This window comes from Glandiceps talaboti, chromosome 17 (genome assembly GCF_964340395.1).
Source record: "Glandiceps talaboti chromosome 17, keGlaTala1.1, whole genome shotgun sequence".
NCBI classification, from domain to species: Eukaryota; Metazoa; Hemichordata; class Enteropneusta; family Spengelidae; genus Glandiceps; species Glandiceps talaboti.
This window is the reverse complement of record NC_135565.1, coordinates 20200474-20213260: the sequence shown is the minus strand read 5'-3', so window position 1 is coordinate 20213260 and position 12787 is coordinate 20200474. Positions and strand designations below refer to the sequence as shown.

The 12787-nt window shown below is 37.3% G+C and overlaps 1 protein-coding gene across 1 annotated transcript; it reads right to left on the bottom strand.

Annotated features, from left to right (window-relative positions):
- Positions 1-3595: 3595 nt before the first annotated feature.
- Positions 3596-10311, bottom strand: LOC144448177 (adenosine deaminase-like). Its single transcript, XM_078138331.1, has 8 exons — positions 10270-10311; positions 8899-8960; positions 7650-7772; positions 6361-6614; positions 5996-6114; positions 4881-5125; positions 4395-4524; positions 3596-3682 (listed from the first exon to the last, which is right to left on the bottom strand). The coding sequence occupies exons 1-8, from the start codon at positions 10309-10311 to the stop codon at positions 3596-3598; spliced, it is 1062 nt and encodes a 353-aa protein (XP_077994457.1).
- Between the last annotated feature and the right edge of the window lie 2476 nt (positions 10312-12787).

Here is a 12787-nt window from a genome sequence, read left to right as displayed (position 1 = left end):
GTGTCGCCTCTTGTGTACTGTCAACAGGTATGAAGAACTACATGGATGTCCACATACGTCGCATTTATGTGACCTTTTTCCTGATTTCTGCACACCAGATGTACCAGTCTGGTCAAAAGTTTTTTCGGGATCTGTGTCCGTTTGCTGATGCGGTGTTTCTGTCAAACACGAATCTCGGTCGTTACCAGCAAAGTAATCTGTAATTTTACGTCCACTTTTTTTACACAATTGTCCACTGAAGTCCGCGTCCATGTCTTCCTTGGCACCAACATCATGTACTGCAGATGTTGACAAGTCCTCTAATACTTGTATGTCAGGAGACGGGGTGGAAATTTCTGCCATAATTATTAGTAATTATTTTGCTCAGGGAACTCTACAACAAGAAATGAAGAAAGTGGGTCAATAGAAAATATAACAGACACTTTAATATAATGAATAAATAAATAAATAAATACTGGTAATTTGAATGATTGGGGTAATAACGCTGTCGAAAGTTCAGTATAGCTTGATAACAGGTCATGTCTAGAGGAAGTCACTGACCAAGTTTTGAAAAAATGTTATTTGATTGTTGATAAACACTATGCGCGTTGCGATCACTAAAATGAGTTCTTACACATCTCATGATGTTGAACTTGGTTTATATCATGAGACTTACTTGTCTGTGGTTTACTTACATGACGTCATTATAGTTAAATTCGGATTTCTTTAAATTTCAGCTCAGAAACAGAATTTTGTTTTTAAACGTCAGAACGATCGAATCAGATATTCTCACGCTTCCGGCGTTAATTGACCTGTACCAAGGCACATGTAAATCTTTCAAACTGGGTATGATGTCAGCCCTTTATTTGTCTCGCTTGTGGAAAGGATAAGACCCAAGGACGGATGCTGAGATGGTACGACTGTTTGCACGTTATAACCTATTGTAACTTGTTATTCTTTTGCCCCATCCGAATGAAGACCCCCCCCCCCCCCCCCCGCCTAGGAAAATGACTTTCAAACGGAACCCATACACTCTCACATTCTTATCATGATTTGCCTTACACAATTTGTTTACAGTTAAAACCAGGGAGTCGAAGATATAAGCTTAAATTGTGACTAGAGAAACTTGCCGCTAACTAAACATGGAGTATTTATTAGGAAGGATACTAGCCGCTTGTAAGGAGTCTTGACATTGCTTGAGACATGACTGTATAAGATTTTCCCTAATACACCATAAGCTTGAGACGCGGCTAACTCGGTAGCGTGGTAGAAACTATGCTAACTTGTTAGCTTGGGCCATGGATGTATTACTCACTAATACATCAATGCTTGGTCGAATTTAGTTGCTTCTTAAATACGGAAAGAGTGTTCTCTATTTACCATAATCGGTACTTACCTTTACCTGAATAATTATGTTCTTTCGATCTCTTGGAAATTGGAAGCCACTAGCATGTACTACACAGCTGAAGTGATCACCAAATTTGATCGTAAGCAGGCTCTAACTCCGTCATTATATATGTATGTAAAGATGACCACGTGTTTGTTGAAAGTCACAGCTTTATTCAGTCCCTTGTTTTGGACCCTGGTAAGTAGCGTCTTAGACCAGAAATTCTTTTGTCTGAGGTAGCGTCTAACAATGGATAGAATGTGCTTTCACCTTTTCCAAGTGGATTTTAAATAGCTCCCCATTGTCTTATTAGGGATGGGCCTTGGTGTTACATCATTGCGCTATAGGGAAATAATAAGATGTGCGAAATGTGACACCATACCACAACACCTTTTACAAGCCTTTTGATAATTTAGAAAAAACAAAACAAAATTATCTTGGGTTCTATTTCTGATAAGCTTTGCTGTGATGAATGTGTCTATATATATTGCACGGATCCGTAAATGACAGAAAAAAGCTGAGGCACGATAATTCGCTCAGGTCACAGATTCTTAGCTTCTGTTTGTCATAGCATGGATGTATATCTCCTCTAATATAGTCATGTTAACTCATAGACATGCCTGATTAGAAATTTGCCCCCTTCACAGGGGGTATTACCCACAATTAATGTGCATATATTGTCAAGTGACACTGCAGCGGTACCTGGCAATACTGAAGTATGTATCAAACCAGAGACCCGCCACCGACTGGCCTATGATTAAACACCTTTAATATATCTACCTATTGGCAGCAGTGCCTACAACGTCCAAGGCAGTAAAGTAAATCGTTGGGTAGTTAAGTAATATTATGCCCTTTAGCTGTCAAATTGTTGACTCAGTGTTTGACATGTGCAGGATTAGCAGTCCTCTACCGGAGCCAATATAATTAATGTTTGTGCAAAGACTGTACTAGTATACTATCATAAACCCTCCTGGAGGGTCTATGGTTCTATGCTGCGGGTGATAACCAACTTCTTGCGTTGTTGCTGTTGAAGTTTTATCAGTAATGAACAAAGTGGATTTACAAGGTGGGAATGGAGTTGACCGTTCCACTTGTGGGGATGGTGGTAGTAATCGTAACGCGTCATATAGGAACTAGACTAGGAGACTATCAACGTCAGTGCCGAGGATCAACAGAAACGGGGAAAAATACATATACCTAACATCGATACTCAGTTGATCATACCGCCACCTAGCGGTCAGCTGTAACCACGTACGAAAAATCGACACCCATGGAATCTTAGCTCAAGACAGATAGAAACACCAATAACATTACTAATAAAGTGACCCACTTGTATTTTATAATATATGCAATTCATGAATTCTCGTTATTTTTAGACCTGGAAAATATGCAATATTTTTTTATCTCCATATATATACTTTCACAGTGCAGTCGTCATCTCATACCATGGCGGTCATATTAGGGGACAACTGCATTATTCCACGACAGTTAAAATACAGCGGTGTTTATCATTAAAATGCTAAACGTGTATTGAAATGTTAATGTACAATAACAAAAGGACATCCAATGTCGGACGACTGAAAGTAAAACACGTGATTGCATGCATCCATCGTCAAAGACCACTTTAACCATACATTGAAAACGCAGTCTATTATTAAAACTCAAGCTAAATCACTGTGACGTCAGGTACACTTACAGTTTTATTACACTTATATTACCATGGAAACGGCAAGTACAACAACGTTAACATGACAAATACATACTTACATTATAGATTTACTCATAGTTATACCATGTGTCATTGTCATTTTAGTGAGTTTAACAGTACACTTTTGGGGTAAACGTCTGATATTTTGTACGGGCCAAGAAGGAGGATGAAATAACTAAGTTTGGTCCCAAAAAAGTGTAATTTTTTGTCAGTTGTGAGATAGCATCGAATGTGAAGTTATAGTTATGTGTGAAATCCAGTGATGATTGCAAATTAAGAACAAAAAACTGCAGTATATTCACATTAAAAACACTCAAACATTGTCCCTGATTCATGTCAATGTACATATGCCAGTCTTTATGTAATTACTTAAATTAGAAATTAAAAATACACAGGTTTTTTTTATATTAAATCTAGCAGCGATTTCTTTAAAGCTTGGAACTTGATAATCTTGAAAACTTGTGATTTAATATTTACATTTGCAAATTGTTATACCAAGGATTCCTGTTGAGTAGTGTCACCTATTCATCTCGGTCAATTTTCAATTGCCGAAGCAAGTGTTGCTTTTCGTCAGCAGACAGGAACACAGATCTAGCAGCATTACTTGTCTGAAGGAAAATAATACATTTGTTAGCAAATATTGCGACAACACCATAATGAAATAAATGTACAAGAACTTATTAGCCAATGTTGGGAAAACATCGTCATGAAAATGAAATAAAATACAAACACTGACATTGTTTTTGTCTACTTTTATATGTTTATCTGAAAATAACACCGACTAGTCACCATTGATATAAGGTAATGACACACAAACATTTGGACAGAATTCATCAAAATTTTAACTCATTAATTATGGATGCTCATTTGATATTACTATTAAAGATGCACTAGCTGCCTGGAACGCCTTTTAAAACTATTTCGTTAGATATGGTGATTAACTGACAATATTGTAAACTTTGAACAGTATTAAATCACCCATAGGAAAATATATCCATTCAAATTGGTTTTGGGGTCCGCACCCAAAAATCAGCATCCAACTGCAGCCACGATTTCAACCTGTTAAAAGTTGTACTACTTGTGGAACAACCGTCATGTAACATACAGTGTCTGATTATTTGTATTTTAACAGTGGATACATTTTTATTTGTCTGATTGACAAAATAATACTCACGCTACAGCTAGTGCAGAAACAAGAAACAGGAGCGGCTATATGTAGATCTAACTTGGCAAATATTATAAGTGAACAATCGCAATTCTCTCGTCTTGTATTTCATCATCATGGATGATCTAATCAGACTTTGCTACGGAGATACTTACAATCGTTGACAACTGAGCTTCATCTAGACCCATTTTGTTGAACGCCACATCGAATTCTTTAGTCAGTGTTGTCTGGAATACACTGTCATCATCTGTGTTCAGAGAAAAGTTAACATTGTCTGCCGCAAACCTGCCGGTAAAAAGATTAACATTGAATCCATTATAATTACAAATAATTAATCATTTCTATTGCAAAGGACGCGTGTAAGCATACATACATCTGGATATGTATGTATGTATGTATGTATGTATGTATGTATGTATGTATGTATGTATGTATGTATGTATGTATATATGTATGTATGTATGTATGTATGTGTGTGTGTATGGGTATGTGTGTATGTATGTATGTATGTATGTATGTATGTATGTATGTATGTATGTATGTATGTATGCATTTATGCATTATCACGATTGTGCTTGTTCGCAACTAGACCAAAAATGTAATTTTTAAACTGCAGTATTACTTTTCAAAGTTAAACTCACTTGACAGCAGGATGTTTACTAAAATCGTCAGTTCCTATGGTCCCAGTATGATAACTAGAAGTTAAGCATACTTCTAGATGGATTCTTTTCTCCTTGATACGTTCATATAGTTTGGTATCATCTAGTACTCGATATCCGTGTCCAATTCTCTCGGCCTTCAACACATCAAGTGCTTCTACGACATTTGAAGCAGGTCCTGACTCTCCAGCATGTACAGTACGGTGAATGCCACAACGTTCAGCTTCCTAAAGACAGACACAAACAATCCCATATTTTTGCATTATTCAAGGATATTCAAGTTGTAATACAACATCTGTCAATAAAAATCCGAAATGTCGGGTTGTAATCAAACTTGTCCATAAAACCCTCAGGCTGAAAATGAAATTAATTCGAAATTTCGAAAACATGTTTATTCGTATGGTCTACTCTTTCGAATAGTTTCACAGAGACATTTTAATCGCCAAATTCTACTACAAAATTAATTGTCGTATTTATAAATAGTTATAGAATGTTATACCATGCACAAGCCAAAGTATTGTCATTTAACAAAAAATATGGATATATTGTATACCCTGGTCGTGCTACGTCACGACAAACCATATCTACGTCACTTGTTCTGTGGTGCTCGAAATATGGGTCAAAACGTTAACGTTCCAAATCGCCAATATTTTTCCCGAATTATGCTTGAGGTATAATTATATTATTCCCAAATATTTCTCTTCATTCAGCCGGAAAGTACTCGTGACCTAAGGGTGTGTCAATACGAGTCGCTAGACTCGGAGTGACAAGGCCCCTTAGGTCACTCTATTTTCCTTGGCTGATCATGAACGAAGAAAAATATTGGGGAATAATAACTAATGATAAGTACTAGGAAAGCGTCGATGTCTTGTTTGCACTCGCTATACTTGTAGTGACAAGGCCCCTTAGGTCACTCGTATTTGCTTTGGCTAAACGAAGAAAAATATTGCGAATAATATCTAATGATAAGTACTAGGAAAGCGTCGATGTCTTGTTTGCACTCGCTATACTTGTAGTGACAAGGCCCCTGAGGTCACTCGTATTTGCTTTGGCTAAACGAAGAAAAATATTGGGGAATAGTATCTAATTATACGTACTAGGAAAGCATCGATGTCTTGTTTACACGGAGGGATCTTTTCATCTCCGCACAGATCAATACCAACCACTGTGTCGTTATGAAACTCCTTGCAGAGTTCAACAATATCCTGAGACCAATCTGAAATATGGGATGGAAAATAAAATAAAATGATTCATTAAAGATGATAGAAAATATAAAAATATTGCATGTATAAAAATATATAAAGAAACATGTGTAAGCTTATATGGTACCATGGAGACTAGATAGGATATTGGTCTTGACACAGTGGCAAGTGGCGTTAATAGTACAGAGTTACCCTTCGTCATCCACATACCCTTGCACAGATCACTCATTGATAACCATGAGTTGTCAGATACACTCTACCTTGAAATCCACGATAACAACAAAGAATACTTTTAGCCACGATTCCAAACTCTTTGCTTCCTCTACGTAGACCTTCGTTAACCCAAGTAACCACATCACGTGGGGAAACATCTCCACCGGTTTGTTTTAAGGCCACGATATTGTCATTAGCAAACAGGTGAGGGCAGTATCGTGCTTCGATGTAAGCCACCCCATCCTTAGCTTTGTCTTCACATAGTTCGTATGCTATTCTTTCCACTGCTTCCTGATCACCACTGTAAAATGAAATTGTAAACCTTTTACAATTTCAACTACAATAATGCCAACTACTAATCCCTGTAGTACATTTGCTTAAAATGCATGATTAGCCCAAGAAGCAATATGGTAGTACTGTAGGTATGTAGGTATGTAGGTACTATGTAGGTAGGTAGGTAGGTAGGTAGGTAGGTATGTAGATAGGTACTAAGTAGGCAGGTAGGTAGGTAGGTAGGTAGGTACTATGTAGGTAGGTATTAGGTAGGTAGGTAGGTAGGTAGGTAGGTAGGTACTATGTAGGCAGGTAGGTAGGTAGGTAGGTAGGTAGGTATGTAGGTATTAGGTAGGTAGGTAGGTAGGTAGGTAGGTACTATGTAGGTAGGTAGGTAGGTAGGTAGGTAGGTAGGTACTATGTAGGTAGGTAGGTAGGTAGGTACTATGTAGGTAGGTAGGTATTAGGTAGGTAGGTGGGTGGGTAGGTAGGTACTATGTAGGTAGGTAGGTAGGTAGATACTATGTAGGTAGGTATTAGGCAGGTAGGTAGGTAGGTAGGTTGATAGGTACTAAATAGGTAGGTAGGTAGCTATAAGTGGTTAGGTAGGTACTAAGTAGATAGGCAGAAAGGTATATTTTGAACATTTAAAATGAATAATAATTTTTTTATTACAAGTTGTTAGTTGTTTCGGTGAAAGTAAAGTAACTTTTGCGATGAGTAAATAAACCCCTTATATTTATTGATAATGACAATATTACAGGTGTCTCTGCTAGCTATCTTTGCACAATGCAAAGCATTTGATAGGATTGATTTTTTTTTAGCGAAATGACATGTAATGATGATAAAGTGCAAAGCTGATCCGTGACTGTTCACGGCCAACCCGTTTCCTATTTTGTTTATGAAAATTACAACTAAGGACCGAATTCAAATCATAATTTATATTTTCTCAAATAACATATATGGGAAATAATAAACTACATTTTAATTGAAATAAAATGTAATTGAAAAAAATACCCAAACAGCAAAAAAACAACAACAAATAAACAAAAAAATGTCTTACACAAGCCAAGGAAGAAATCGTCCAAACACTTCTAGACATTTGGTAAGATTTCCTATTCCAGTGTAGGTTACATCTTTAATAAAATCTTCAAATGGCTTCTTTCCATAAAAGGAGTCTCTTTTCCTGGATGAAAACATGTCATATTAGATTTTTCCTTTAATAGATACTAAACTGGGAACAATGAAAGTATATTAAATAATGAGAAGACCAACGTCTTCATAAATATCAAAACTTGCGCTAATTAGTAGTGGCATCTTGACTAAATTATTCTTGAAGACACACCTTTTTTTTTACATTGATCTACTATTATTTGTATTCAGTACCATAGAACATCAAGTCATTTGATTTTGGCACTATACAAAATTTAATTATCTTGATTGATTGATTGATTGATTGATTGATTGATTGATTGATTGATTGATTGATTGATTGATTGATTGACTGTTTACATATAGGTATATACAGTTATGAGACGTACATAGTTGTGAATTCAAAATTGCAGTTAGGTACCTAACGTTTTGGTAAAATTAAAACAGAAATGAAGAATAGGTAAAAAAAAAAGAATTGAATGATTTCTTTCATGTGCAAGGTAAGCTTTCCAATTTAAATACTGTCTTGTAAAATGGCGAATCTCGTATTTGAATCTGAGGCTACACTGGTATCACTTTTCCTTTGAGCTGCATACCAAATGATGACTTCATAAATGTTTGATGGAATCTGCCAAGTCAAGTCACTTTCCAAAGTAGTTTGCATTCATTCTAGCTGGTTACTTATTGTTGTATAGGTAATATTTCAGTCTATACATGAATAAGATAAGAATCATTGTTATCCACTGAGAAATTGTCCCTAGTGGTTGTTGCCATATTGGATTCTGATTACTCATGAATTGGTACTGAAGCAAGGTCAACTGAAAATAGTTAGCGACCAGCAGTTATTCCAGGCATTAGCCGAGATTGAAACACACACCGGCACCGCACCATCTCCAGACACACGATGTGTCAAACTAATAAACAAAACACACTACCTTGATGACAGGCAAATAATACGATTATATCAGTTTCCATTTACCAATGAAGGGACCTGGCTTGACAAACTCATAGAGACTGTCAGTCTAATATTATCACCATACCCTTGGACATGGCCCGTTTTCAGTAAAATGTTGCTTGGGCGGTTCATTCCCTTAGTCTCTCTGTATGGCTCGAATTCTAATAAAAATGCAATGTTTTGATGACGAGGAGTTTGAACTTACTTGGCCAAGTCATACAGAGTTGAACATCTGATGCTACCGTCTAAATGGCAATGTAACTCCACCTGTCATGACAACAAACCAGAAATAATAATACTCTTTCTGATATGAAATATAAAGGTTAGTTTGTTATCTCGTAAGCTGTTTGGTCTAAAATGGGATCCTAGAAGGAACTCCTTGATAAATTATCGACTAGTTCCGTCGGAATTTTCGGGAATTTACCCGCGAATTTTACCCGCGAATTTCCACTGCACTGGTTGACATTTTCATATCGGTAAATACGAGATAGCATGCACACCCCATGAAATGCTTGTTCTTAGATATCGCCGCCCCATAATGCATTGTTACTGCGCATTTGCAACACAGCGTTCAACCATGCGTTCAACATTGGTCTAAAATGGGACACTGGTTTTGGTTCATAATTGGTCTAAAATGGAGTCTGGGGTGGGTTGACAGCATTGGCCACACATCCCTACCAGACCTGGCCAGTGGTTCCCCCCCCCCGGAATTTAGTTGAATGAATGAATGAATGAATGAATGAATGAATGAATGAATGAATGAATGAATGAATCTTTATTTCACCAAAGTTAAACAATAACGAAAGAAAAGACGAAAGTGTGAATAAAAAAATGCTAATAAAATATATCAACTCTGGTGTGGACCATGGAAATAGGTAAGCATACCTAGTCGTGTCCATGATCCAACCTACTACTTGAATTATAACACTTGATACGAGAAATAGTGAAATACAATGTAACTACTGAAAACTACTATTTACAAGAAATGTGAAAATGAATACAAAGTGACTAGAGGGCTAATTGGAAAATGCGGATAAGTTTGGCAAGTTACAAAAAAACATTACTCTGTAAAAAGATGTATTTTTAGCTGTTTTTTGAATTGGTGTCTATTAGAAATAGGTTTTATTGTTGTTGGGAGTGAATTCCAGTGCTGAGTACAAGCATATTTGAAGTTGTGTTGGCTGACCGTGAGCTTTACCTTAGGGACTGGCAGGTTTCCACTGAGACATGAACGAGTTAAGTAATTGTGAGGCACGGGTTGGGGTATGTAATGGTGAAGGTTACGGGCGTAATGACTGTTATTGAGGTCAAACAAGAACAAACAGGAATATTGTTTACAAAGCTGTTTCGAATGTGTACATATTGCGAGTTCTGCTGTATGATTGACCATGGCGGAGACCTGGCTATCTGATGGCTTATCTGGCGATTTATAACAATATATCAAACCAGAGTGTCAGAGCATGGATCTGTTATCATGTTATCTCAATAATAGATCCATGGTCAGAGTGACAGCCATGCCAAGGCAAGCCTATGGGGTATTCAATGATTAGTAGCGCTGAGGTTAAGTTCTCCTTACCTGGTTTTTGAAAGTATTCATAGTATCTCTTGTCTGTGTCATCATTGTAGGCAAAGTAGAAATAAGAACTCTGGCTTGTGAGAATGGCAAAGTGAAACATGTGAACTCATGGGGAAGTGTACAAACATTAGCACTACAAAATACCGTGCAGCATACGACTACGCATATAAAGTTAGTCTCAGATTCAGAATCAGATTCCTTTGGAGGGCAATATGAGGCTATTCTCATATTGAGCCTCAGATTCAGTCTCATATATGGAAAATCATTATGGCACCCAACGAAATCCGTCAAACAATAAAAAATACCATGGGGACTATACACTACAGGAAATATCCCACTTCTTACCCAGTCTACAGCTGAGACTAATAGGACTGTTTAAAAACATTTTAGTCTTATAAGACTAAAATGTTTTTAAACAGTCCTCATGCAGATACATCGTTGGGATAGTAGCAACTAACCAACAAACATACATCAGCTGAACTTTGACCTCTTTGAGAAATGTCTTGGTGACAATCTCTGGTTTTTAGGTTACTGTTACGTAATGTGTCCTATAGAAGCTGAGACTCCCGTCAAATGGGTGTGACTAGAAGAGGAACATTTCCTACCCCCTCACATTATTATTTCCCTGTTTGGCTGCTTTTGTTTGATGCCATCATGGTTTTTCGAATATGAGACTAACGTCATATTGTTCGCCAATGTCAATCTGATTCTGAATCTGAGACTAACTTTATACTTGTCGTGCAACCACCTTCCTACATGATGCCATCATACATGTACCTTGACCTATTCTTGACCTGCTTCTTTCTGTGTATATGGCTTCGACAAAATGACAGCATGAACGAGCAGACGACCATAAAAACTACGGTGGTCTAAAAAGTTACAAAATGTTTTTTGATTGCTACAATTCCACCATACACACAAAGTACAAATAGAAATTTATGAATTGAAATAGGTGAGCAATACTATAAAACAAGTTTGTAAGCCTAATTACTGAAAATCAATAATTATGGCAATGAAATATTACAAGTATCTTACATCGAGAATTTTAGAACATGTGAGCATTATGTTTGACGTATGTACCATAATATTGAATTTGAAGTGTATATTTGTAAGATAAAGCCTATTACTGAAAATCATTAATTAATTTTCTAGATGTGTGTGTGCTTTACTATGTTTGAAGTATGTGCCAAATTATATTGAATTTGAATCCCGTATTCCTTAGACCAAACAAAAATTGGTTCTGATCGCGACAGTCTGTGCGCGACGACGCAGATTCTCTCTCTCTCTCTCTCTCTCTCTCTCTCTCTCTCTCTCTCTCTCTCTCTCTCTCTCTCTCTCTCTCTCTCTCTCTCTCTCTCTCTCTCTCTCTCTCTCTCTCTCTCTCTCTCTCTCTCTCTCTCTCTCTCTCTCTCTCTCTCTCTCTCTCTCTCTCTCTCTCTCTCAGTCTACTATTTATGGCAGTTACTGTTCTTTTTATTTACTACTTTGATTTCATTTGCTTGTTCACGATTGGCTCTGCAGTTGTCTTCACTGAAGTAGGGAGGGTTATTTTTGTGTTTCCCCACGGACCTGCAGACTGCATGGGCTGGACAAAAACACAAAACAGACAGACGTGGGGGTATCTAAGTGATGCGCGCGCTGACCAGAAACATTTTTTTTGGCCTTAGATATAGCCTAATTATGGCAACGTTAACGTTATACGCTATTTTTAAACAATAACCTTATATCTGTCATGTGGCCAAAGTGTACTATGTGATCATTAACTTAGTGTTGAGTGGTCTTCATCTTTGTGTGTATAGATATATGTGATAACAGGGAATGACGTGAACATACGGAAATGACGTCATATCAAAGCCGGACCTGCGCATGCCTTTTATCGAGATTAAACCAACCGACGGTGCATTTTGAAAATGTCCAGCATCATCAATATATACAGCATACGAAAATTACATGTTTCCAAACATATTTCAGCCATATATGAGATACAGCCTTTAAACCCCAGTTCTGCCTTTTGTGGACTTTGCTCTTTACATCTTCCATTCCCCCTTCCCCATTTTTCTGTTATATTATCCCGATCGGAATAAATGACCTTTGAACTTGTGCAGGGTAACTACTCCATGGCACAGGTTGAAACAGGTATGCTGTCTACTCTCAAAGACCTACAAAAAGCCAGGGGTTGGACATGGGTTGTTCAGGGCAATTTCAATACACGCGTTTGAAGAGCATTTATATGACATAATTATATCCATACCTGTCAACCATTTAATTTGATCATTGGGAAACTACGGAAAGTACGTAGACCTTATGTTAAACCCGATCGGGAGATATTCCTGTCTGAAAGTGAGACACTTACTCTGCATACCGTCCGTCAACATACGCATAACCCAACTGTCAAGACTATTACAAGTAAACACATGTATAGTTCTTTTATTTTTATTAGGTGACTCCAGTGGCTCTCGTCTAGTAGCCGAGAGCTAGCTAGGTTTGCAGACGAGAGCTGGTCAGGAGTTGGTCTTGC